Source organism: Oncorhynchus nerka, linkage group LG27, assembly GCF_034236695.1.
Source record: "Oncorhynchus nerka isolate Pitt River linkage group LG27, Oner_Uvic_2.0, whole genome shotgun sequence".
NCBI lineage: Eukaryota > Metazoa > Chordata > Actinopteri > Salmoniformes > Salmonidae > Oncorhynchus > Oncorhynchus nerka.
In genome coordinates this window covers 3,296,534-3,324,067 of record NC_088422.1, presented here as the reverse complement: position 1 = coordinate 3,324,067, position 27,534 = coordinate 3,296,534, and the positions used below count along the sequence as shown (strand labels likewise).

At 44.8% G+C, this 27,534-nt stretch overlaps 1 protein-coding gene across 2 annotated transcripts in view; it reads right to left on the bottom strand.

The window, feature by feature from the left end:
* Nucleotides 1-13,578: 13,578 nt before the first annotated feature.
* The window catches only part of pdzd2 (PDZ domain containing 2), a 185,262-nt gene continuing 171,306 nt past the window's right edge, over nt 13,579-27,534 (bottom strand). Inside the window, exons 19-24 of one of the 2 annotated variants that reach the window (XM_065011331.1) lie at nt 23,816-26,891; nt 23,524-23,641; nt 23,206-23,307; nt 15,419-15,701; nt 15,017-15,154; nt 13,579-13,845 (exon numbers count right to left, since the gene is read on the bottom strand). In XM_065011331.1, the coding sequence (XP_064867403.1) occupies nt 13,679-13,845; nt 15,017-15,154; nt 15,419-15,701; nt 23,206-23,307; nt 23,524-23,641; nt 23,816-26,891 (3,884 nt within the window). In that variant the 3' untranslated portion in view covers nt 13,579-13,678. The remainder of the gene's footprint in view (nt 13,846-15,016; nt 15,155-15,418; nt 15,702-23,205; nt 23,308-23,523; nt 23,642-23,815; nt 26,892-27,534) is intronic. The other variant, XM_065011332.1, reaches the window with a different exon arrangement.

Below are 27,534 nucleotides of genomic sequence, written 5' to 3'. Positions count from 1 at the left end.
TGATGACGCTCCTGATGATGCTCCTCCTGATGATGCTCCTCCAGGGGTCAGGGGGTCAACATCTTACAGATCTGGGTCAAATCTCTTTTCTTGAAATCACCTTTTTCTAAGCTCACTTTATTTTTCAAGCGGTAGATTTGAAAACATCGATGACATGGAAGAGTTGTCTGGAGTAAGTAAATACAGTGTATTTGAGTTGCTTTTAAACTTCATGTCAGGTTTCCAAAGGTCATATAGATTGTAAACAAACTATTTTCAGACATAGGAGTTAATAAATAACCGCATCATCGGGTCACGTGGGTAATCATGTTGCTGAATGGTCCCCTGCCAGTCAGTTTATGACATGGGTTTACGCACTACAGTTGACAGTTGACAGTTGGGAGTTGAGGACAATTTTACTTCCTATTCCAAACCAAAGTCCTCTAACCTCAACAGAAGTGGAAGTTCCTCAGATGAGGAAGGGGAGGACCATCCTCCACAGTTAATTTCATAAAAATCACGTCGCCAAATAACTGATTAAAAAACACTATTTTGCGATGAAGGTCTACAGTAGCCTCAACAACACTCTGTAGGGTGGCACCATGGTGTAACTAACTTCCGTCCTCCTCTGGGTACATTGACTTCAATACAAAACCTAGGAGGCTCATGGTTCTCACCCCCTTCCATAGTAATAACACAGTAATTACGACAACTTCCGAAGGACTTCCTCCAGCCTATCAGAGCTCTTGCAGCATGAACTGACATGTTGTCCACCCAATCAAAGGATCAGATAATTAATATAGTACTGAAAGCATAAGCTACAGCTAGACAGCACTGCAGTGTATAACATGTGGTGAGTAGTTGACTCAAAGAGAAAGACAACAGTTGAACAAATTAATGTCTTCCAAAATTTAGGAGAAGCAAGAGAAAGAGTGTCAGTTTCACTTACTTTGCTAGCCAATGAAGCTAGCTAGTTTAGCCTACTGAAACACCCTGCTCAAACAGAGGGATGCTATGTTAGCCAGCTGGCTATAACAGAGGGATGCTATGTTAGCTAGCTGGCTATAACAGAGGGATGCTATGTTAGCTAGCTGGCTATAACAGAGGGATGCTATGTTAGCTAGCTGGCTATGACAGAGGGATGCTGTGTTAGCTAGCTGGCTATGACAGAGGGATGCTGTGTTAGCTAGCTGGCTATGACAGAGGGATGCTGTGTTAGCTAGCTGGCTTTGACAGAGGGATGCTATGTTAGCTAGCTGGCTATGACAGAGGGATGCTGTGTTAGCTAGCTGGCTTTGACAGATGGATGCTGTGTTAGCTAGCTGGCTATGACAGAGGGATGCTGTGTTAGCTAGCTGGCTATAACAGAGGGATGCTATGTTAGCTAGCTGGCTATAACAGAGGGATGCTATGTTAGTTAGCTGGCTATGACAGAGGGATGCTGTGTTAGCTAGCTGGCTATAACAGAGGGATGCTATGTTAGCTAGCTGGCTATAACAGAGGGATGCTATGTTAGCTAGCTGGCTATAACAGAGGGATGCTATGTTAGCTAGCTGGCTATAACAGAGGGATGCTATGTTAGTTAGCTGGCTTTGACAGAGGGATGCTGTGTTAGCTAGCTGGCTATGACAGAGGAATGCTGTGTTAGCTAGCTGGCTTTGACAGAGGGATGCTATGTTAGCTAGCTGGCTATGACAGAGGGATGCTGTGTTAGCTAGCTGGCTTTGACAGAGGGATGCTATGTTAGCTAGCTGGCTATGACAGAGGGATGCTATGTTAGCTAGCTGGCTATAACAGAGGGATGCTATGTTAGCTAGCTGGCTATGATTTCCAACACAACACTGGAACTCTTCCAAGTCAAGGTAAGCTTTTTGTATTTATTGGCACTGGGGCCTGCCGGTGTAACTGCTTACCGACTGTACACAAACGTTACTGCATGATTGTAGCAGGTTTACTAACGTGTTAGTTATATTAGCTATGCTGACTAGGACGTTTTTTTTTTTAGCTAATATGGTGACAACGATGTAGGCTGTGTGTAACGGTTTGGCTTGGAAAGGCAAACAGAACAAAACAGGGATAACCGTACTTTAATTTGTCCAATAGAAACTCCGGTTTGCAACTGTTGGACTAATGATTACACCCTATATCAGCTAGATGCAGGCAAGAGTGTGCAAGGAGGTATTGAATGTCACTGTCTGTCAACAGAAGTACCCAGGTATTTTATGATATAGAGGCCTACTATGGAAAGAACAACATCCGTTGATGACAATAGAAGAAATCAAAACATTTATTGACATTATATTCAAACAAATAAGTCAATCTTAAATCACCCAACAAACTTAAAACAGACAGCATAAAATTATTGTCAAACAATAAGCAAATATTAAATCACCCAACAAACTTGACAGCATAAAATTATTTTCAAACAAATAAGCATAAATCAATCACCAAACAAATTTAAAACAGACAGCATAAAATACCCTGACGATTAGGATCAAACGTTTTTTTTGTCTCTATTTTAGGCTACATGTTGGTTTGCTATCCTGTCTTCTCTTTACTCCAAATGTTCTGTTTCGGCTTCCCGGCCCGTTTTCTTTTTCCCGGCCTAAATAATCCAATAGGGCGGTGGTATATATCTCTTAGACTATGGACAAATGCCCACCAGCGTCCCGGGGCGTAGAAGGCAGTCTCTGTTGAAGGAGCGTGCAGAAAGATACTCCGGTCCGAGAAGAGCCTAGCTCCGGGCATGGGCGTGTGAGGTCCATATTGGCTTTGCGTTATTGTAACAAACTTTTCACATTGCAACGACCGCAACACATTTCCCGTTAAGGCATAACGATCCAATTTCGATCCACTTTACTATCCAAATCAGCTACTGTATCCATTTCACTTGATTTTCGGATCCGTTGAGATTTTGGCTCGCATATACGCCAGGATGTATTTCAGGTTGAACAGGTCTCCGATTTTACGCAGGTGTTGCGCACATTCCATGATGGCTTTCTGATCTGAAAACCCAGGAAATAAAAGTATTTTTAGCTACATAGCCTACGAAAGATACAGATGGACAGAGGAAGGCGACATTGACTTGGGAAAATGAGTTAATATGGAGTATAATTAGAGATAAATCAGTCAAATGTTGCTTACCTTTGTTTGGTACAGTCTCTTTCTGGCTCTCAGTTCTTTTCAGTGAGGATTTTCTTGATTCGAGCTTCATGGCTGCGTTTTTCGGCTTGCTTCTATTATAGCTGTATAGTTGTTCGTATAGCTGTAGAGTAGGCTATAGCTCAGTGTGACTCCTAGACAGCAGTAAGCTCAATCAGAAGTGAGTACAGTATATCTTGTTGTTGATAGAGATAATAATAGTAAGGATCTCTGCCTTTATAGAATGTGGGCGGTCCGGGACACGGTTACGGCGGGGATTTCTTCAACGTCACGGCTCTAAATAGCACTTCCCTGTTTCTACAGCCCTGTGTGTGTGTGTGTGTGTGCGTGTGTGGGCTACACGTTTCCCGTTCTCCTAGCAGCAGGATATTATGCTGACAGTACGAGCGCAGCAAACATGTTCTAAACTTGTAGTACAGCTGTTTTTCACAGCATTCAACCACCTTTGAATTCATTTATTTTTTTGATCATTTAGACATTATTTTATTTTTTAATCTTGTATTATTTATAACAGCGTTTCTTTAGAAAGTGTACACGTCGAAAACTATTGAATTTGGATCTATTTAAAATACACTTGTTTAATCAAATACAAATATATATAATTAGGTTTACTCCATAGAGTCTGCGAAATGTAAATTGGTCTCTTGCTGCCCACCCCGTTGAATACAGAGTACTGATGAGTCCTTACTCCACCCATTCTATTCACTGTAAATACAATAAATACACTGTATGTGAATTACAGCCCAATAAAGATCATCAAGGACAACACCCACCCGGAGCCACTGCCTGTTCACCCCGCTATCATCCAGAAGGCGAGGTCAGTACAGGTGCATCAAAGCTGGGACCGAGAGACTGAAAAACAGCTTCTATCTCAAGGCCATCAGACTGTTAAACAGCCACCACTAACATTGAGTAGCTGCTACCAACATACTGACTCAACTCCAGCCACTTTAATACTGGAAAAATTGATGTAATAAATGTATCACTAGCCACTTTAAACAATGCCACTTCTTATAATGTTTACATACCCTACATTACTCATCTCATATGTATATACTGTACTCGATACCATCTATTGCACCTTGCCTATGCCGTTCTGTACCATCACTAATTCATATATCTTTATGTACATATTCTTTATCCCTTTACACTTGTGTGTATAAGGTAGTTGTTGTGGAATTGATTAGGTTAGATTACTCGTTGGTTATCACTGCATTGTCGGAACTAGAAGCACAAGCATTTCGCTACACGCGCATTAACATCTGCTAACCATGTGTATGTGACAAATAAGATTTGATTTGATATATTGGTTTATGTTCTACATGCCAACGTAAAGGTGGGGTTGGGATTACTCAGCAGGGTCTGTTGAATCTATCTACATGCTGTTATTTACATGGAGGACTGAGGTCTAAATACCCAGCATGCCTTTCTACTCAACCTACTCCATTGGTCACAATGTAGCCAAAGGAGGTGCGACAACGACGTGATTTTGGGGGTATGGCAACGCGAGACTAGTCCCAATGCAATAGACATATAAATGACATATTGGCTTATGGAGAAAATAACATTATTCTATCTGCCAACCTAAAAGTGGGGTTGGGAATGCTCAGTAGTGTCTGTAGAATCTATATATGGTGTTACTTCACGGAGGACTGAGGTCTAAATTCCCAGCATGCCTTTCTACTCAACCCACGCCATTGGTCCCCAACGCAATACACTGTATTTGAAACACCAAAGACATTTTTTTGGGGGGGGGGCTGTAGATAAAAGAGAGACCCTATCAACAACACTCAGGTTAAACTACTTTCATTCTGTACAGTCACCAATATCAATTTCATACAATGTTACAGTTTAATTCATGGTCTAACAAACTATGATAAATTCATTCATTTCAATCAAATAAGCCCATTAGTGATGGGCACCATTATGGAAAATCTGTATCTCAAGATGTTGCATTTTTCGATTCGATATTTTGAAATCAAAATCAGTTTATAGAAAATATATTGCGGTTGTGTTGAATGTTCACAGACAACATGCTTGCAGATTGCACATTGGGCCAGGTGTCTTCTGGTAGTACAAACCTACCTAACATGCTTGCGGATTGCACATTGGGCCAGGTGCCTTCTGGTAGTACAAACCTACCTAACATGCTTGCGGATTGCACATTGGGCCAGGTATCTTCTGGTAGTACAAACCTACCTAACATGCTTGCGGATTGCACATTGGGCCAGGTATCTTCTGGTAGTACAAACCTACCTAACATGCTTGCGGATTGCACATTGGGCCAGGTGCCTTCTGGTAGTACAAACCTACCTAACATGCTTGCGGATTGCACATTGGGCCAGGTGTCTTCTGGTAGTACAAACCTACCTAACATGCTTGCGGATTGCACATTGGGCCAGGTGTCTTCTGGTAGTACAAACCTACCTAACATGCTTGCGGATTGCACATTGGGCCAGGTGTCTTCTGGTAGTACAAACCTACCTAACATGCTTGCGGATTGCACATTGGGCCAGGTGTCTTCTGGTAGTACAAACCTACCTAACATGCTTGCGGATTGCACATTGGGCCAGGTGTCTTCTGGTAGTACAAACCTACCTAACATGCTTGCGGATTGCACATTGGGCCAGGTGTCTTCTGGTAGTACAAACCTACCTAACATGCTTGCGGATTGCACATTGGGCCAGGTGTCTTCTGGTAGTACAAACCTACCTAACATGCTTGCGGATTGCACATTGGGCCAGGTGCCTTCTGGTAGTACAAACCTACCTAACATGCTTGCGGATTGCACATTGGGCCAGGTATCTTCTGGTAGTACAAACCTACCTAACATGCTTGCGGATTGCACATTGGGCCAGGTATCTTCTGGTAGTACAAACCTACCTAACATGCTTGCGGATTGCACATTGGGCCAGGTATCTTCTGGTACTACAAACCTACCTAACATGCTTGCGGATTGCACATTGGGCCAGGTATCTTCTGGTAGTACAAACCTACCTAACATGCTTGCGGATTGCACATTGGGCCAGGTGCCTTCTGGTAGTACAAACCTACCTAACATGCTTGCGGATTGCACATTGGGCCAGGTGCCTTCTGGTAGTACAAACCTACCTAACATGCTTGCGGATTGCACATGGGGCCAGGTATCTTCTGGTAGTACAAACCCACCTAACATGCTTGCGGATTGCACATTGGGCCAGGTGTCTTCTGGTAGTACAAACCTACCTAACATGCTTGCGGATTGCACATTGGGCCAGGTGCCTTCTGGTAGTACAAACCTACCTAACATGCTTGCGGATTGCACATTAGGCCAGGTGCCTTCTGGTAGTACAAACCTACCTAACCAGATAGAATACAATGGAAAGCCCACCCAGAGTCGATGGCCCATCAGCAGGCAATAAGTATGCTAATTTCGTTTTAATGTTCGTTTTTTTGTTAAAGTATGCTAATCACCCTCTGAATGAAAGTGCTGATCGGGGCGGGATTAATGCAGGTGCTTAGCCGTGGGGGGGGCCCAAGAGGAGGCAAAAACAATTACAATGACACATACAACACAATTATAATATTACAATGTAGGAAACAGGTTTTTAAAAAAAAGTTTAGCAAATGTCTAACAATTGAAACGGCAGCTGCAGCGTAGCCTAGTGGTAACCGAAAGATCGAATCCCCCTGAGTTGACAAGGTAAAAATCTGCTGTTCTGCCCCTGAACAAGGCAGTTAACCCACTGTTCCTAGGCCGTAAGAATTTGTTCTTAACTGACTTGCCTAGTTAAATAAAGGTAAAATAAATAAAACAACTGAAATATCACATTTACATAAGTATTCAGACCCTTTACTCAGTACTTTGTTGAAGCACCTTTGGCAGCGATTACAGCCTCGAGTCTTCTTGGATATGACGCTACAAGCTTGGCACACCTGTATTTGGGGAGTTTCTCCCATTCTTCTCTGCAGAGCCTCTCAAGATCTCTCAGGTTGGATGGGAGTCACATGGAAGCAAACTGAAACATATCAACTTTCCCACAGTAAAGTGCCGTTATGCTTTAATTTAAATGTTATAGGCCTTTTAACTTGCAGCGATGAGCACTCTTTAATGTTTTATAGGCTAACCCTGACTTTCTCAGTCTTCTATTTCTGTCATATTAGCCGCTATCAGTATGGACAGTCAATAGGCCTAATAACAACACATATTAAACGGTCAAATGTACTGTTAGTTCCCTTTAGTTAGCCTACATTATCATTCCACATAATTACATTGTTTCATTTAACTTAATTAGCTTCCTCTGTAAACGTCATGACGGTGATGTGGTTGTTGGTGAGGATCATTAATCACAGTTGACAGGCTAATTAAATCGCTACGGAGCGGAGCGCAGACAAAGCCGTAAAGAGTTTGAAACCCGACGTATGCCGCAATACTTGTCTGTGTCGTCACACAGTTCCATGGTTAGGGCAGGCAATAGACGAGGGTATAGCCTGCTATTGTACATTATTCTACCTTTTATAATTCTATAAACACTAAACATTACCATTGGTTTATAAGAACTGAATATGACAATTATCAGAATTAATTTTTAAAAACTTTAGAGCGTAAAGGCTCTCATAACCTGTTATTTTTTAATGAGTCATACATACTTCCCTAAACCTAAATAATCCACAAAATCAGAATATTTCTTAAATCTACCAGTTGGTGCTGAAACTGGGGGCAACTCAATATTTTGGAACTTTTTTCCTAATGTTTTGTACACTCCGTGTATTTATTCGTCTTTCTTTCATTGATCCCTAATACCCTGAACCAGTTCTCTACATGTATTCTAGTCTTTCGACATTACATTACATTTACATTTAAGTCATTTAGCAGACGCTCTTATCCAGAGCGACTTACAAATTTCTTATTAAAGGTATACCATATTTAAAGGGATGGCTTAAGATACATGTGTTGAAAACGCTATTGAATGAAAACTCCATGCAAAAAAAATATGTTGGCCAGCAAGTGGGAGGGTTTTTAGCAGTTGATTTAAATGTATTGAGCACGCCCAAGGGAACCACGCATGCAAAGCCTGTTAAGCACCTCCATAAATTGCGTCGGAATACCAACTACTGAGGAAATTACACACTTCTATGTTGGGAATCGGGCCAGAAGAGCGTTTCGAAACACAGAAGTGCTTCAGAAGAATGCTGTGGGTATTTTAATAAGCTGTTGGAACCGTGTTACTTCTTTAAACGTAAGACATGTCACGTGAATGGCGTGACATCAGGTTCCGTGGTATTTCAGAGGGGAAACTAAACGGAAACCACCTGTGGCTATAATGTATCTTCTAATACCTTCAACTTTAAGACACTTCACGTTAATGGTGTGCTTTGGTATTTCAGAGGAAAAACAAAACTGATGATATCCTTAAAATAAATATGGCTAAAGTTTAAACTTCCAAAGCTCTCCATACTTTATCATTAAAATGAATGATTTATAAACATTTCTGCTCATCTAAAATGTCTTTTCTTTTTTTTAATACTGAACAAAAATATAAAATGCAACAATTTCAAAGATTTTACTGAATTACAGTTCATATAAGGAAATCAGTCAATTGAAATGAATTCATTAGGTCCTAATCTATGGATTTCACATGACTGGGCAGGGGCACAGCCATGGGTGGGCCTGGGAGGCCATAGGCCCACCCACTCTGGAGCTAGGCCCACCCACTGTAGAGCCATAGGCCCACCCACTGTAGAGCCATAGGCCCACCCACTCTGGAGCTAGGCCCACCCACTCTGGAGATAGGCCCACCCACCGTAGAGCCATAGGCCCACCCACTGTAGAGCCATAGGCCCACCCACTCTGGAGCTAGGCCCACCCACTGTAGAGCCATAGGCCCACCCACTCTGGAGCTAGGCCCACCCACTCTGGAGATAGGCCCACCCACCGTAGAGCCATAGGCCCACCCACTGTAGAGCCATAGGTCCACCCACTCTGGAGCTAGGCCCACCCACTGTAGAGCCATGCCCACTCAATCAGAATGATTTTTCCCCACAAAAGGGCTTTTTTACAGGCAGAAATACTCCTCATACCCCCCCTCCCTCCCCCGGCTGACAATCCTGCAGGTGAAGAAGCCGTATGTGGAGGTCCTGTGGTTGTCAGTTGGACGTGCTGCCAAATTCTCTAGAAAACGACATTGGAGGCGGCTTATGGTAGAGAAATTAACATTCAATTCTCTGGAAACAGCTGTGATGGACATTCCTGCAGTCAGCATGCCAATTACACACTGGCATTGTGTTGTGTGACAAAACTGCACATTTTAGTGGCCTTTTTTGTGTGTCCCCAGCACAAGGTGCACCTATGTAATGATCATGCTGTTTAATCATCTTCTTGATATGACACACCTGTCAGGTGGATAGATTATCTTGACAAAACATAAAATGTTTACTAACAAGGATGTACACAAATTTGTGCACAAAATTTGAGAGAAATAAATAAGCTTTTTGTGCATATAGAACATTTCTGGGATGAAACATGTTTATAATTTGGTTCAGTGTAAAATAGCAGGTTTAGAGCGGTGAACTGGACAGCAATATTTAGGCTATGCATGTGCACATTTCATGTACAGTACAATGCAACTACATGTAGACTTATACCATAGAACTAATCCAACTCAGCTTTCAAATACAGTTGTCTTCCAAGGAGTCTATGACATGAGTCTCTATGACATGAGTCTCTATGACATACGTCTCTTTGACATGAGTCTCTTTGACATGAGTCTCTATGACATGAGTCTCTTTGACATGAGTCTCTTTGACATGAGGCTCTTTGACATAAGTCTCTTTGACATGAGTCTCTTTGACATGAGTCTCTATGACATGAGTCTCTTTGACATAAGTCTCTTTGACATGAGTCTCTATGACATGAGTCTCTATGACATGAGTCTCTTTGACATACGTCTCTTTGACATGAGTCTCTTTGACATGAGTCTCTATGACATGAGTCTCTTTGACATGAGTCTCTTTGACATAAGTCTCTTTGACATGAGTCTCTTTGACATGAGTCTCTATGACATGAGTCTCTATGACATGAGTCTCTATGACATGAGTCTCTTTGACATGAGTCTTTATGAAATTAGTCTCTATGACATGAGTCTCTTTGACATGAGTCTCTTTGACATGAGTCTCTATGAAATGAGTCTTTATGACATGAGTCATTTTGACATACGTCTCTTTGACATAAGTCTCTTTTACATGAGTCTCTTTGACATGAATCTTTTTGACACAGGTAGGTATCACATTTGGTCAGATACAGGGTGACAGATACAGGGTGACAGATACAGGGTGACAGATACAGGGTGACGGATACAGGGTGACAGATACATGGTGACGGATACAGAGTGACAGATACATGGTGACGGATACAGGGGGACGGATGCAGGGTGACGGATACAGGGTGACGGATACAGGGTGACGGATACAGGGTGACAGATACAGGGTGACGGATACAGGGGGACAGATACAGGGGGACAGATACAGGGTGACAGATACAGGGTGACAGATACATGGTGACAGATACATGGTGACGGATACAGGGTAACAGATACAGGGTGACGGATACAGGGTGACAGAGAACAGGGTGACAGATACAGGGTGACAGATACATGGTGACGGATACAGGGTGACAGATAATAGGGTGACGGATACAGGGTGACAGATACAGGGTGACGGATACAGGGGGACAGATACAGGGGGACAGATACAGGGTGACAGATACAGGGTGACAGATACATGGTGACAGATACATGGTGACGGATACAGGGTAACAGATACAGGGTGACGGATACAGGGTGACAGAGAACAGGGTGACAGATACAGGGTGACAGATACATGGTGACGGATACAGGGTGACAGATAATAGGGTGACGGATACAGGGTGACAGATACATGGTGACGGATACAGGGTGACAGATAATAGGGTAACAGATACAGGGTGACAGATACATGGTGACGGATACAGGGTGACAGATAATAGGGTAACGGATACAGGGTGACAGATACAGGGTAACGGATACAGGGTGACGGATACAGGGTGACGGATAATAGGGTTGGTTCAAATAAGGAGTAAAAGTTTGAAAGGCAAAGCAACGATTTTATAATATTCCTAAAATAATAATCACATGTCCAGTGGAAAATAAAACCTGTTTACCGTATTCTGCCGGACAAAGGCTCTGTTGTAATGGTCAGTTATATTATCTGATTAATGTAGTATGTCGTTCTCCTGACACAAGAACGAGACAGTTGATCAGAATATATCATTGGTGTGTCAGAAATGGCTGTCGGGACAGAAAAAGAACTGAAGTCAGATTTTGCAGTAACAAAATAAATGTAGTTACTGCGTTTTGCCTTTGGAGGGCAGTATTAAACGTCTTATTGTAGAACAGTTGATTAGCAGTACCTTGCCAGTTAGCATTGATGCTAACAGCAAAACGAAACAACATTCCTTTGATTATTGTTATTATTTGCATGTTTGATGTGATTCTATATGAACAAGAGGTTATGACTGCATGTTTGTCCTCTTCTAAAATCCAGAGTAAAACATTTGAACAGTAGTTATACTAAACTATACAATATACTATACAACCTCTATACAATACTAAACTATACAATACAATACTAAACTATACTATTTACTGTATATTGATAACGGATGTACAGTGCCTTCAGAAAGTATTCAGACCCCTTGAATTTTTCCACATTTTGTTACGTTACAACCTTATTCTAAAATGGATCAAAATCGGGTTTTTTCCCTCATCAATCTACACACAATACCCATGAAGACAAAGCAAAAACAGTTTTTTAGACATTTTTGCAAATTTTTAAAATAAAAAAATATATAACATTTACATAAATATTCAGACTCTTTACTCAGGACTTTGTTGAAGCACCTTTGGCACCGATTACAACCTTGGGTCTTCTTGGGTAATTATGCTACAAGCTTGGAACACCTGTATTTGGGGAATTTCTCCCATTCTTCTCTGCAGATCCTCTCAAGCTCTGTCAGGTTGGATGGGGAGTGTTGCTGAACAGCTATTTTCAGGTCTCTCCAGAGATTTCCGGGCTCTGGCTGGGCCACTCGAGGACATTCAGAGACTTGTCCCGAAGCCACTCCTGCGTTGTCTTGGCTGTGTGCTTAGGGTCGTTGTCCTGTTGGAAGGTGAACCTTCATCCTAGTCTGAGGTCCTGAGTACTCTGGAGCAAGTTTTCATCAAGGGTCTCTCTGTACTTTGCTCCATTCATCTTCCCCTCGATCCTGACTAGTCTCCTGTTCCCTGCCGCTGAAAAACATCCCCACAGCATGATGCTGCCACCACCATGTTTCACCGTAGAGATGGTGACAGGTTTCCTCCAGACGTAACGCTTGGAATTCAGGCCAAAGAGTTCAAACTTGGTTTCACGAGAACAGAGAATCTGGTTTCTCATGGTCTAAGAGTCTTTAGGTGCCTTTTGGCAAACTCCAAGCGGGCTGTCATGTGCCTTTTACTGAGGAGTGGCTTCCGCCTGGCCACTCTACCATAAAGGCCTGATTGATGGAGTGCTGCAGAGATGGTTGTCCTTCCGGAAGGTTCTCCCATCTCCACAGAGGAACTCTGGAGCTCTGTCAGAGTGACCATCGGGTTCTTGGTCACCTCCCTGAATAAGACCCTTCTCCCCCAATTGCTCAGTCTGGCCGGGTGGCCATTTCTAGGAAGAGTCTTGGTGGTTCCAAACTTCTTTCATTTCAGAATGATGGAGGCCACTGTGTTCTTGGGGACCTTCAAGGCTGCAGACATTTTTTGGTACCCTCCCCCAAATCTGTGCCTTGACACAATCCTGTCTCCTGGCTTGGTTTTTGCTCTGACATGCACTGTCAACTGTGGGACCTTATATAGACAGGTGTGTGCCTTTCCAAATCATGTCCAATTAATAGAATTTACCACAGGTGGACTCTTAAGTTGTAGAAACATCTCAAGGATGATGAATGGAAACAGGATGCACCTGACCTCAATTCCGTGTCTCATAGCAAAGAGTCTTATGTCTGACTTATGGAAATAAGGTATTTTTAAAAGATTTTTCTTCCTGAAATCACAAAAAAATCTAAAAACCTGTTTTCACTTTGTTATTATGGGATATTGTGTGTAGATTTCTGAGGATTTTAAAAATGTATTTAATCCATTTTAGAACAAGGTTGTAACATAACAAAATGTGTAAACAAATCTAGGGGTATGAATACTTTCTTAATGCACTGTAATCCTGCACAGTACAGTACAGCACCACCGCCTGAGTAGGTCAGACATATTAAAAACATCCTCACAAGGTGACGTCATAGAAAAGTAAATCAGTAAAACAAGTGAAAGTCTCTCTTGTCCAAGACGCTTCTGTCGTTCCATGGTTTTGGCACGCTGTATGACATAGATCCATCCCGGGGGAGAGAATAACCCTGCAATGTCTGTCTGCCTCGTTCGAATATGTAAACATTTCTCCATTGTAGTTAGGTCACCTTGGAGTTGTGTAAGATATGTCTGTTGAGTCATACAGAAGTCTGTGGTTTCCTGATGACAAGCTGCACAGGGCCTTTGCTGACAGTCTTGATAATGTTCCAGGCGTCGTAATGCATGAGGCCCTGCAGCGAGCTCCCGTTCACCTCCAGTACCTCATCCCCCACGTCCACCACCCGCGACAGCTCTGCAGCACCACCTAGAGGATGGGAGGAGAACATGGTTAGTCAAAATAATAAGCCAATATAAGGGGTAATACTGTACATGCTTATGACAAGTCTTATAATGTATTATAACGTTATCATAATACTGGTTGGCTTTAGAGGGATACTTTAGGACTTTGGCTACTTCCCAGAGTCAGATGAACATGTGGGTCCCATTTTTATGTCTGGAGGAAGTTACAATTACTAAGTAGTGATATCCTAGTAGATACCCATAGACTTCCAGCCATTGCGCTAACCATTAGTTCATCTGACTCTGGGGAAGTATCCATTAGTTCATCTGACTCTGGGGAAGTATCCATTAGTTCATCTGACTCTGGGGAAGTATCCATTAGTTCATCTGACTCAGGGGAAGTATCCATTAGTTCATCTGACTCTGGGGAAGTATCCATTAGTTCATCTGACTCTGGGGAAGTATCCATTAGTTCATCTGACTCTGGGGAAGTAACCATTAGTTCATCTGACTCTGGGGAAGTATCCATTAGTTCATCTGACTCTGGGGAAGTATCTATTAGTTCATCTGACTCTGGGGAAGTATCCATTAGTTCATCTGACTCAGGGGAAGTATCCATTAGTTCATCTGACTCTGGGGAAGTATCCATTAGTTCATCTGACTCTGGGGAAGTATCCATTAGTTCATCTGACTCTGGGGAAGTATCCATTAGTTCATCTGACTCTGGGGAAGTATCCATTAGTTCATCTGACTCTGGGGAAGTAGATAAAGGGATTCATTGCTAAAATCCTGAACTATCCCTTGAAGTAAAATGTTACACATACGTTTAATGAACACGCCTTGTATTTACACAGAGGAGTAGTTTAATGTGTCAAGAGTATTTATTTATTTATTTATGTTAAATAAAGAAGGACTTTGGCTCTATGAAACCCTGTTGTAATAGATACTGCGTGGGATTTTCCTTGACTTGCACTGCCTCTCTCTCCTCGTCGTGATGTCTGTGTTGGCAGACAAACTTACTGACCCTGTTCTGACAAGCTGGTCACTGGCGACATCTGGTGAACATGTACTGACACTGACTCAGCCCACAAGCCCAGTCATGAAGAAACATACTGCCTAGACCAGAGTTTCCTGACTCGGTCCTGAGGCTGTGTGTGTGTGTGTGTGTGTGTGTGTGTGTGTGTGTGTGCGCTGACCTTTGAAGACTCGTTTGACGTTGAGGGGGCGGTCTCCATGCGCCGAGGCTTTGCCCCCCTCCAGACTGAAGCCCAGACCAGCTGATGTCTTCAGGAGCTGTATCCTCAGAGCCCCGTCAGGACCCATTTCCACCACTACTGGAACACACACACACACACACACACACACACACACACACACACACACACACATCAACAATGGAATGAGTAGGTTGTGTCCAAACCGTTTGACTGGTACTGTCTGTCTGTCTGTCTGTCTGTCTGTATGTCTGTCTGTCTGTCTGTCTGTCTGTCTGTCTGTCTGTCTGTCCCTCTCAGTCATGTACAGTATCTTATATATGTCTGTCCCTCCCAGTCATGTACAGTATCTTATATGTCTCCCTCCCTCCCTCCCTCCCATACCTGGTCTAGCTGTCTCAGGCCCGTTGTCTCTGCACCCTGGGGAGTAGCTTCGCCCTGTGCGGTGGTACAGGTCATGGTGTCTTGGGGACATGTGTCCTTCACTGTCCTTCCCCCTGCGAAGGACCACCAGGCCCTGAGAAGACAGTCTAGCCTGGTGGAGACAGGACAAGGCTTCTCCGTGGGACGTCCCCTCCAAGCTGCTGCCGTTGATGGACAGGACGCTGTCCCCCTGCTGAATGGTACCTTCCAGGCCAGCTAGCCCTTTGGAGAAGACACGATGGACCTGGCCAGTGGGTGGAGTTAAGATTAAACATTTTGCAGGGCCTTAGTGAAAGTCTACACAGCTCTTATACAGTCTGTCAACGTAGGCACCTCTCTCTCAAAGGGAGAGCCAGGTAGAGCTACAGCGTGGGCAGCTCTCTCTCTCTCTCTCTCTCTCTCTCTCTCTCTCTCTCTCTCTCTCAAAGGGAGAGCCAGGTAGAGCTACAGCGTGGGCAGCTCTCTCTCTCTCTCTCTCAAAGGGAGAGCCAGGTAGAGCTACAGCGTGGGCAGCTCTCTCTCTCTCTCTCTCAAAGGGAGAGCCAGGTAGAGCTACAGCGTGGGCAGCTCTCTCTCTCTCTCTCTCTCTCTCAGGGAGAGCCAGGTAGAGCTACAGCGTGGGCAGCTCTCTCTCTCTCTCTCTCTCTCTCTCTCTCTCTCTCTCTCTCTCTCAGGGAGAGCCAGGTAGAGCTACAGCGAGCCACTTCCACCAAGTATTAACTCTGGGGTGTGAAGAGTATACGCAATCAAGAAATCATATTTTTAGTATATTCTATACTTTTTTTATTTTACTTTGAAAATGTGGAGCAGATTTTGTAGATCTGTAGGAATTTGTATTTATTTTAAAAAGGGAATAAAGGCAACTTTTAGAAACTGTATCTAAAATTCCCCAACTCCTCTGACTAGTTTTAGTGTCTGTCAGAGTGCCCACCTCTCTCACTCGGGGAGAGCGAGCTGGAGAGAAAGGTTATGCAGGCCTCCAATCACTGCAGCACTAGTTACAACTTTGTGGAATGACTTAATTCTAAGATATCTTTTTTATTTTTAATACATTTGCTACATTTTCTAAAAACCTGTTTTTGCTTTGTCATTATGGGGTATTGTGATGTCATTATGGGGTATTGTGATGTCATTATGGGGTATTGTGATGTCATTATGGGGTATTGTGATGTCATTACGGGGTATTGTGATGTCATTATGGGGTATTGTGATGTCATTATGGGGTATTGTGATGTCATTATGGTGTATTGTGATGTCATTATGGGGTACTGTGATGTCATTATGGTGTATTGTGATGTCATTATGGGGTACTGTGATGTCATTATGGGGTACTGTGATGTCATTATGGGGTATCTTGATGTCATTACGGGGTATTGTGATGTCATTATGGTGTATTGTGATGTCATTATGGGGTATTGTGATGTCATTATGGGGTATTGTGATGTCATTATGGGGTATTGTGATGTCATTATGGGGTATTGTGATGTCATTATGGTGTATTGTGATGTCATTATGGGGTATTGTGATGTCATTATGGGGTATTGTGATGTCATTACGGGGTATCGTGATGTCATTACGGGGTATTGTGATGTCATTACGGGGTATTGTGATGTCATTATGGGGTATTGTGATGTCATTATGGGGTATTGTGATGTCATTATGGTGTCTTGTGATGTCATTATGGTGTATTGTGATGTCATTATGGGGTATTGTGATGTCATTATGGTGTATTGTGATGTCATTATGGGGTATTGTGATGTCATTATGGGGTATTGTGATGTCATTATGGGGTATTGTGATGTCATTATGGGGTATTGTGATGTCATTATGGTGTATTGTGATGTCATTATGGGGTATTGTGATGTCATTATGGGGTGTTGTGATGTCATTATGGGGTATTGTGATGTCATTATGGGGTATTGTGATGTCATTATGGGGTATTGTGATGTCATTATGGTGTATTGTGATGTCATTATGGGGTATTGTGATGTCATTATGGGGTATTGTGATGTCATTATGGTGTATTGTGATGTCATTATGGGGTATTGTGATGTCATTATGGGGTATTGTGATGTCATTATGGTGTATTGTGATGTCATTATGGGGTATTGTGATGTCATTATGGGGTATTGTGATGTCATTATGGTGTATTGTGATGTCATTATGGGGTATTGTGATGTCATTATGGGTATTGTGATGTCATTATGATGTATTGTGATGTCATTATGGGGTATTGTGATGTCATTATGGGGTATTGTGATGTCATTATGGGGTATTGTGATGTCATTATGGTGTATTGTGATGTCATTATGGGGTATTGTGATGTCATTATGGGTATTGTGATGTCATTATGGGGTATTGTGATGTCATTATGGGTATTGTGATGTCATTATGGGGTATTGTGATGTCATTATGGGTATTGTGATGTCATTATGGTGTATTGTTTGTAGATTGATGAGAATTTGTATTTATTTAATCCATTTTAGATTAAGGCTGTAACGTAACAAAATGTGGAAAAAGGAAAGGGGTCTGAATACTTTCCAGAATATGCACTTTACACTGAATAAACGTTTTACCCACCTTCTTAGATACCAAAATATCCTCCTACCTTTCTGTCATGTCAACCATCCATTCAAATGAAGTAACTCCATGTGTCTGCCCTTTGTCTTTATAAACCTTCACACAGCCAATTCCATGATCTGCCTTCACACAGCCAATTCCATGATCTGCCTTCACACAGCCAATTCCATGATCTGCCTTCACACAGCCAATTCCATGATCTGCCTTCACACAGCCAATTCCATGATCTGCCTTCACACAGCCAATTCCATGATCTGCCTTCACACAGCCAATTCCATGATCTGCCTTCACACAGCCAATTCCATGATCTGCCTTCACACAGCCAATTCCATGATCTGCCTTCACACAGCCAATTCCATGATCTGCCTTCACACAGCCAATTCCATGATCTGCCTTCACACAGCCAATTCCATGATCTGCCTTCACACAGCCAATTCCATGATCTGCCTTCACACAGCCAATTCCATGATCTGCCTTCACACAGCCAATTCCATGATCTGCCTTCACACAGCCAATTCCATGATCTGCCTTCACACAGCCAATTCCATGATCTGCCTTCACACAGCCAATTCCATGATCTGCCTTCACACAGCCAATTCCATGATCTGCCTTCACACAGCCAATTCCATGATCTGCCTTCACACAGCCAATTCCATGATCTGCCTTCACACAGCCAATTCCATGATCTGCCTTCACACAGCCAATTCCATGATCTGCCTTCACACAGCCAATTCCATGATCTGCCTTCACACAGCCAATTCCATGATCTGCCTTCACACAGCCAATTCCATGATCTGCCTTCACACAGCCAATTCCATGATCTGCCTTCACACAGCCAATTCCATGATCTGCCTTCACACAGCCAATTCCATGATCTGCCTTCACACAGCCAATTCCATGATCTGCCTTCACACAGCCAATTCCATGATCTGCCTTCACACAGCCAATTCCATGATCTGCCTTCACACAGCCAATTCCATGATCTGCCTTCACACAGCCAATTCCATGATCTGCCTTCACACAGCCAATTCCATGATCTGCCTTCACACAGCCAATTCCATGATCTGCCTTCACACAGCCAATTCCATGATCTGCCTTCACACAGCCAATTCCATGATCTGCCTTCACACAGCCAATTCCATGATCTGCCTTCACACAGCCAATTCCATGATCTGCCTTCACACAGCCAATTCCATGATCTGCCTTCACACAGCCAATTCCATGATCTGCCTTCACACAGCCAATTCCATGATCTGCCTTCACACAGCCAATTCCATGATCTGCCTTCACACAGCCAATTCCATGATCTGCCTTCACACAGCCAATTCCATGATCTGCCTTCACACAGCCAATTCCATGATCTGGGGTATTCACTACACTACAGCTGTTGATTGCAGTGATCATCATTCATCACATATGCAATATATATAATCAATACTTGTGATATAGACACTGAGTGTACAAGACCACTCAGGAACACTTTCCTAATATTAAGTTGCCTTCAGAACAGCTGTCAGGGTATGTGACTCTACAAGGTGTGGAAAGCGTTCCACAGGGATGCTGGCCCATGTTGACTCCAATGCTTTCCACAGTTGTGTCCAGTTGGCTGTATGTCCTTTGGGTGTTGGACCATTCTAGATACACACAGGAAACTGTTGAGTGTGAAAAAACCCAGCAGCTTTGTAGTTCTTGACACAAACCGGTACCCCTGGCACCTACTACCATACCCTGTTCAAAGGCACCTACTACCATACCCTGTTCAAAGGCACCTACTACCATTCCCAGTTCAAAGGCACTTCAATCTTTTGTCCTGTCCATTCACCCTCTGAATGACACACATACACAATCCATGTCTCAATTGTCTCAAGGCTTAAAAATCCTTCTTTAACCCGTCTCCTCCCCTTCATCTACATGTCTCCTCCCCTTCATCTACATGTCTCCTCCCCTTCATCTACATGTCTCCTCCCCTTCATCTACACTGATTGAAGTAGATTTAAAAAGTGACATCAATAAGGGATCATAGCTTTCACCTGGTCAGTCTAACGTCATGGAAAGAGCAGGTGTTCCTAATGTTTTGTAAACTCAGTGTAGAACCACAAGGAGGGCGAACCCGTTTTGGTGATTTCTAGCATTTCATCAAAATAAATCAACCACAGCACATTTTGTCAGCAGTGTTTACTTGGTTGAGGTCAGCCCCTCTTAATCATATCACAATCAACGTTTACCAGTTAAATGTAAACACAAATATACTTTTTTTTGTAAAATAAACATTTTCTAAAATATGTTAATGCAAACGTGCAAATGAGGTTATATATCATAAAATATGTGTATTATTGCATTTAACGCAAATCTCTTTTTTTTTCAGGACACTGGATGATGTCAGGTGAAGTATTCTGATTCCATTTTGTTGAGACACTCCAGGACAGGACTTGTCCAGAGCAGAAAAATACTTTTAAAAAATCTTTCTACCTGTATAATACTAAAATACATGTACGTAAAATACATTTACGGTACATTTTTCCAAACAAAAACTATTTAGAGATACATTTTTTGTCGTTGTTCCGAAGTACAATTTAACCATGAGTTCTAGACTAGACTGTGCAGGTCTGTGCATACACGGGTCTGTGCATACACGGGTCTGTGCATACACGGGTCTGTGCAGCGGCCTGGATGTTTGACGTCTCCTGGATGTTTGACGTCCGGATGTTTGAAGTCCGGATGTTTGACGTCTCCTGGATGTTTGACGTCTCCTGGATGTTTGACGTCCCCTGGATGTTTGACGTCTCCTGGGATGTTTGACGTCTCCTGGATGTTTGACGTCTCCTGGATGTTTGACGTCTCCTGGATGTTTGACGTCCCCTGGATGTTTGACGTCCCCTGGATGTTTGACGTCCCTGGGATGTTTGACGTCCCCTGGGATGCACTAGCCATATTAGCTTCACGGTTCGTTGTTTTGTTCAGTGTTCGCTCTTTAATTAAAGAAGATGTACGCTTATCACGCTGCACCTTGGTCTCTTCATTATGACGACCGTAACAGAGCAACCCACCTAAAAAGGACCAAGCAGCGTGCCAAAGAGGAGTGGACGTCTTGGACCCGGGAGAAAGAGGAGTGGAGGACATCCTGAACCTGGGAGGAGGTAATGGCAGGGGACAAGACCCTGCCATGCAAGCAGGTGGAGATAGCACAGGCGGAACGGCGTCGATATGAGGGTACACGGCTAGCACGGAAGCCCGAGAGGCAGCCCCAATAATGTTTTAGGGGGGAAGCACACGAGGAGATTTCATGAGTCAGGTAGGAGACCTGACCACGTGCTTACTGTGGGGAGCGTGTTACTGGTCAGGCACCGTGTTATGCGGTGGAACGCACAATGTCTACAGTACTCTATTCTAGCCCGGTGCGCTACATTCCAGCTCCTCGCATTTGCCGGGCTAGAATGGGCATCCAGCCAGGAAGGAGGGTGCCGGTTCAGTGCTCCTGGTCTCCAGTATACCTCCTTGGACCAGGATATCTTGTGTCGGCTCTGCGTACTGTGTCTCCGGTGAGTCTGCACAGCCAGCCAGGACGGGTTGTGTCAGCTCTACACTCCAGACCTCCAGTGCGCCTCCACAGACCAGTACGTCCTGTGCCTGCTCCCCGCACTCGCCCTGAGGTGTGTGTCACCAGCCCAGTACCACCAGTGCCGACACCACGCACCAGGCCTACAGTGCGCCTCGGCAGTTCAAAGTGTCCGGCGACAGTACCCAGTCCAGAGCGTCCGGCGACAGTTCACAGACCGGAACCTCCAACGACAGTTCACAGACCGGAACCTCCAGCGACAGTTCACAGTCCGGAACCTCCAGCGACAGTTCACAGTCCGGAACCTCCAACGACAGTTCACAGTCCGGAACCTCCAACGACGGGCCACAGTCCGGAACCTCCAACGACGGGCCACAGTCCGGAACCTCCAACGACGGGCCACAGTCCGGAACCTCCAACAACGGGCCACAGTCCGGAACCTCCAACAACGGGCCACAGTCCGGAACCTCCAACAACGGGCCACAGTCCGGAACCTCCAACAACGGGCCACAGTCCGGAACCTCCAACAACGGGCCACAGTCCGGAACCTCCAACGACGGGCCACAGTCCGGAACCTCCAGCGACGGGCCACAGTCCGGAACCTCCAACGACGGGCCACAGTCCGGAACCTCCAGCGACGGGCCACAAGCCCGGAACCTCCAGCGACGGGCCACAGTCCGGAACCTCCAGCGACGGGCCACAAGCCCGGAACCTCCAGCGACGGGCCACAAGCCCGGAACCTCCAGCGACGGGCCACAGTCCGGAACCTCCAGCGACAGGCCACAGTCCGGAACCTCCAACGACAGTTCACAGACCGGAACCTCCAACAACGGGCCACAGTCCGGGACCTCCAGCGACGGGCCCCAGCCCGGGGTCTCCAGCGACGGTCCCCAGCCCGGGGCCTACAGCGAGGATCCGCAGTCCAGAGCCTCCGGCAATTATCCACGGGTCATTTTGGTTAGGTCAGGGTACGACAAGGGTGATTTGTTTAGTTTTGTATTGTCTAGGGGTTTTTGTATGTCTAGGGGTTTATATGTCTATGGTTGCCTAGATTGGTTCTCAATCAGAGGCAGCTGTTTATGGTTGTCTCTGATTGGGGACCATATTTAGCTAGCCACATTCCTTGGGTATTTTGTGGGTTGTTATTCTATGTTTAGTTGCCTGTTCTGCACTAGCCATATTAGCTTCATGGTTCATTTTGTTGTTTTGTTTGTTTTGTTTGGTGTTCGTTCTTTAATTAAAGAAGATGGACGCTTACCACGCTGCGCCTTGGTCACCTCATTATGACGACTTTGACAGTCTGGGTTGTAATTTTACATTCTAAATGGTTTATAGTTGTCATTTTACATTCTAAATTATTTAAACAATTTATAGCTGTAATTTTACAAACTCATTCTAAATTATTTATAGTTGTAATTGTTGCCAAAAGTGCGTGTGCCATGTGGAACAGGTTGTGTAGATCTGTAGGAAGAAAATCCAATATAATCCCCTTTTAGCTAAATGTGACATATTTTCAAATTAAAATAGATTCCCTAACAATATGCCACATTACATTGCTCAAACATCTAAAATAGCGTTTCTGCTAAAATACAAAACACACTACTGTACTTACAGATATGGACTTCTGCTCAAGGTCCACTCCTCCAGCGATGCTGAAACCAAGTCCCGAACCCTCTTCTTTGGAGAAGACTACAAAGTGGGTATCATCTTTAACCTAGGGTAGAGGGGGGACCAGACGCAACACACACAGAGACACAGGAAGTGAGCTTTCAAGACAAGGATGAAAATACTGTCTCAGACATATCGATATGTTCACGCTCCTGTCCTCTAGCCTCGATCCAGATCTGTTAATACCGACTCCTGTCACTCAATACTCAGTAAAGACAGCAGAAATACATCTGTGACCTAAACAAACACTGTGTTTGGTTACCTGAGAGAGAGCTTTGGCCTCCTGTAGCAGGGCCAACACATCGGTCTTGGAGGTCAGCGAGGCCAGGACCGCCTGCAGCTTACTCTGCTCCACCGGAGAGCCAGCCAGCACTGTCAAACTGGAAAGAAGACAGAAAAGAAAAAACATTTAAATATAATAAATACTATAGAAGTGACTTTACTCGTATGTGTCTGTCTCTGTCTGTCTGAAATCTTGGGAAAGTTAAGGATTGGATATTTAATTCACATTGTGGAAATAGAAAAATATAGAGATGGTTGGTGTTTTTACTCACCTGATGGACCAGCTGCTGAGATCTGTTTGACCGTTGGTTTCCCCCTGAATAGCGTCCTGGCTGGCCCCACCGTCGCTCCGACTGGCCCTGGTCGGGGGCACACCTGTGGGTTCAGCAGGCAGTTGACAGCACCCTGTCTGGTTCTGGAGGGCCTCTGTGAACCTGGCTGGGTGGATCTCCAGCTCCGTCTTAAATGTGCCGTTGGTCCCTGGGTTGCTGGAGAAGTCATCGGTGTACAGCTTGTCCAGGTCGGGCATGCTAAGGGCCCTGAGCTCCCTCAATCTGGATCGGGACAGGTTAGCGTGGCCCCGAGCCTGGCGGCGCCGCATCACCGGGGGCGTTTGAGGAGTTAGGGTCACACCCCCTGCGGGCAACATTTTGGAGATTTCACCGTCCGCAAGTACGTCCCGTGTTTGTCCAAGTGGAGCTTCGTTTGTGCTGCAGCTTTGTGTCAAAATGTCAACGTTCGGGAGAGTCAGACTTGACGGCGACTTGCGAAGCTGAGGCGACAAATGGGTCAAGGGGGTTGAGACGTTAAAGTTGTCGACGCATGAGCTGAAGCTTCTTCGTAGCGAGCGGCAGTCTATGGAGTTCACCGAGCCGGACATGTAGCCAGACAGTCTTCGGTTAAGAGGAGGCTTCAACGTTGCCGTCAGAGCATAGGACTGAGCGAAGGACTGGATCTCGATACATTTGAGCGCTGGCTTATCGAAGCTGGCCAGGTTCTCAAAGGACTTGATCCTCTGACGGACAGAGAAGGGGTTTGGATCCCCGGGGGTGCTGTTGTCCGTGGAAAAACTACGGCGCTCCATCATCTTCAGTTTGGACTTGTTGGCTTTCAGGTTTTCCACAGCCATATCTGTTAGACAGGAGTTTCTACGAGAGATGTTTATGATACCATTGTTTATAGGCAAAGGAACCACATCTACGGATTCTAGGCCTATTGAGTCCACTGCTGAATCATTTATAGTGACGTTTTCTGGATTACACACAGAGTCAGGTGCAGCAGGCCTGAGATTGGTCTCTACTGCACTTCCATTGACGTGTGATGTAATATCTGGTATATGAGTCGTTTGAGTAATTGAGTAATTCTTTGAATTCACAGTTTCCTTTCGCATCAGAACTGGCGTAGACGATGAGGAGGAAGGAAGAGTAGAAGAGGAAGATGAGAGTCGCACCTCAATGAAAGACCTCTGGGTAGTTGGGACTGATTCCGGTTGTTCCTTGGACGTAGCAGTAGTTGATGTCACTTGCTCCTCTTTGTTAGTGTGAAGCTCCAACTTAGCTGACTGTGCTGCCTCCAACGTGGCAGTGGTTGTGGGATTGGACTTGGGGTTGCACTTGTCCTGTGTTCGGTCACCTGCTTTGAGGGAGGTGAGGCTCCTGCTACTGATTCTGCTCAGATCCAACTGTTTGCCAGTCTTTAAGCTGCTAGATGAGGCTGCTGCCTTTCTGGTTAGCAGAGGAGAGTCTACCTTCTTAGCTTGCAGTTTGGGGGACTGGAGCGGGGAAGTTTTGCTTGCTTTCCTGAGGACTGACGAACTTTCGGCGCTGGCTGGTTTCGGGGAAAGCTGCTGCTGGGTTTTGTTCTTACTCTTAATGCTGAGCCCCTTCAGTTTGGACATCGGAAGACTAGTATTCTGGACCAACCTGGCTTCCAGAGAAACTTTCTCTCCCTCCTTGTCTCTTGTCGTTGTTAGAGATGGTCTCGATGAGCCAGATCTACTATAGTTGGAGGGCATTGCCTTCGCCGCCGTTGAATGGGATGCTGCTGATGATGATGATGTACTATTAGATAGTTTACCTGATGTCGGCCTGGCTGTCCTCTCCTGACTCCGTGGAGTGAGGCTTTGGGTAGCTGCTACAACAGAAGTTGCCTGGCTAGGTTTTATCACAGGTGTAGCAACGTTGCTGCCACTAACCCCATTGGCAAAGCATTCTGAAGACCTTGTAGGGCCTGGAGTGGGTACAGAATCTGTGTCCTTGGAAGACTGGGGGTGCACCATTTGGCAAGGGGAAGCTTTGGACTCTGCAGTCAAACAGGCACCTGAGGACTGCGAGCCAGATAGACTCTGAGACAGCGAGGGGGAAGTGATAGGGTTGGATTGGGTTGTTGTTACCACAGAGCAGTCTTTGTTTTGCTGAGAGGCAGCAGCAGGGTGAGTAGCTGTCGCCATAGCAGCATCAGAAGTGACAGAAGCAGCAGAGTCTAGTACTACATCAAAGGGCCCAGACTCCTTTGTATTGTGGCTTCCGTCAGAGCCAGAGATAGGGATAGAGAGCCGGGGAGACAATGGCCCATCTGTTGGGTGAGTCAGCGCTGCCTGGCTCAGAGTGCTGGGCCGCTGGGACTCACTGTAACAAATCTCCACTTCCTCCTCATCAGAATCTGTGTCCTGTGACTCAACGCCGACAACGCGGCTCCCCGGTTTGTTATCGCCGGCAGCGCCATGGCTGTTGTCGGTGACCGTGTCTTCACTCTCCGAATCGCTGTCATCGACCAGGTTGTACATGTGGCACTTTGAGAAGGCAGAGGCACCAGGTGGTTTCTCCACCCCGTTTGAAAGAGCATTCTTCCCCTCGTCTGTGAGATTACTGCTAAAGTTTCTGGAGTAATTGTTCAAGAATGTTTTACCCACAGGCAAGAGGCGACCATTGTTTCCAGAGTCCAAGACAGAGAAGTCCAACTGACTGGGCCATGTTGGAGGAGTCTGAACATGACTTTTGTCTTTCTCTGGCAGGGCCTTGCTGTCTAGAGCTGACTTGCAGGATGTAGTCTCAGTACATTGTGCTTCTGAAGGTGCTTTGGGGGTTTTGGACGAGAGCGCACTCTCAACATCGGAGGAACTTAGTTCGGTTATGACGTCATCGATGTAGGTGACAGGTATTTCACTGCTGTGGTTGGTTGGGGCTGTGGGTTTGAAATTGTGATTTGTTGAGGAGGAGGAGGAGGGAATCCCTGGATTTGGATAACCCCCATTGGCCCCCTGGGAAGTTCTGGACTGATCCAGTAGGAAGGGTTCGATGACATCACAACTCCCCGATGACATCATGAGGCTGGAGAGGCGATCTACAGCTGTGGGAGGAAGATATGACTTAATGAATTAAAGGGGCAGTGAGACATTTTTGTGTCGATACAACTTTGCTTTATAAGTTGCTCTTATACCGTTAAGGTAGTAACACTGTAATTACTACGATAACAACATGGCTGTTACATTATTTCAGTAACTGTATTGTAAAAACATGTTTAAAGAAAACACTATTTTCTTGGCATAACAACTAGATTTCCTCACTCTCTCCAGATGTTCATTCTTCAACTCAATATGACACCATCATTCAACTCAATGACCTTGTGTCATCAAGCCATACACGAGAGAGTGGAAAACTGAGCGATTGGACACCACTGTTTAACGGGATAGTCATTAATACCAATCATGTGACCTAAAGCACCAATAACGTCAAACAAAACCAGGAAGTGAGCTGACATATGGGTTCTGTTTTAGATATCAACATTCCTGCTATCCTCTGCCAGCGTATATGTTCCCTCTGTTCCACAAACAACTTCAGAATCTCTTATCTAAGCAGAACCAGCAGCCCCTGTTTGGTCCACAGCCCAGCAGAACCAGCAGCCTGTTTGGTCCACAGCCCAGCAGAACCATATAGTCATATTCATTATGATCTAGGATCAGGTCCTCCCTGTCCATATAGTCATATTCATT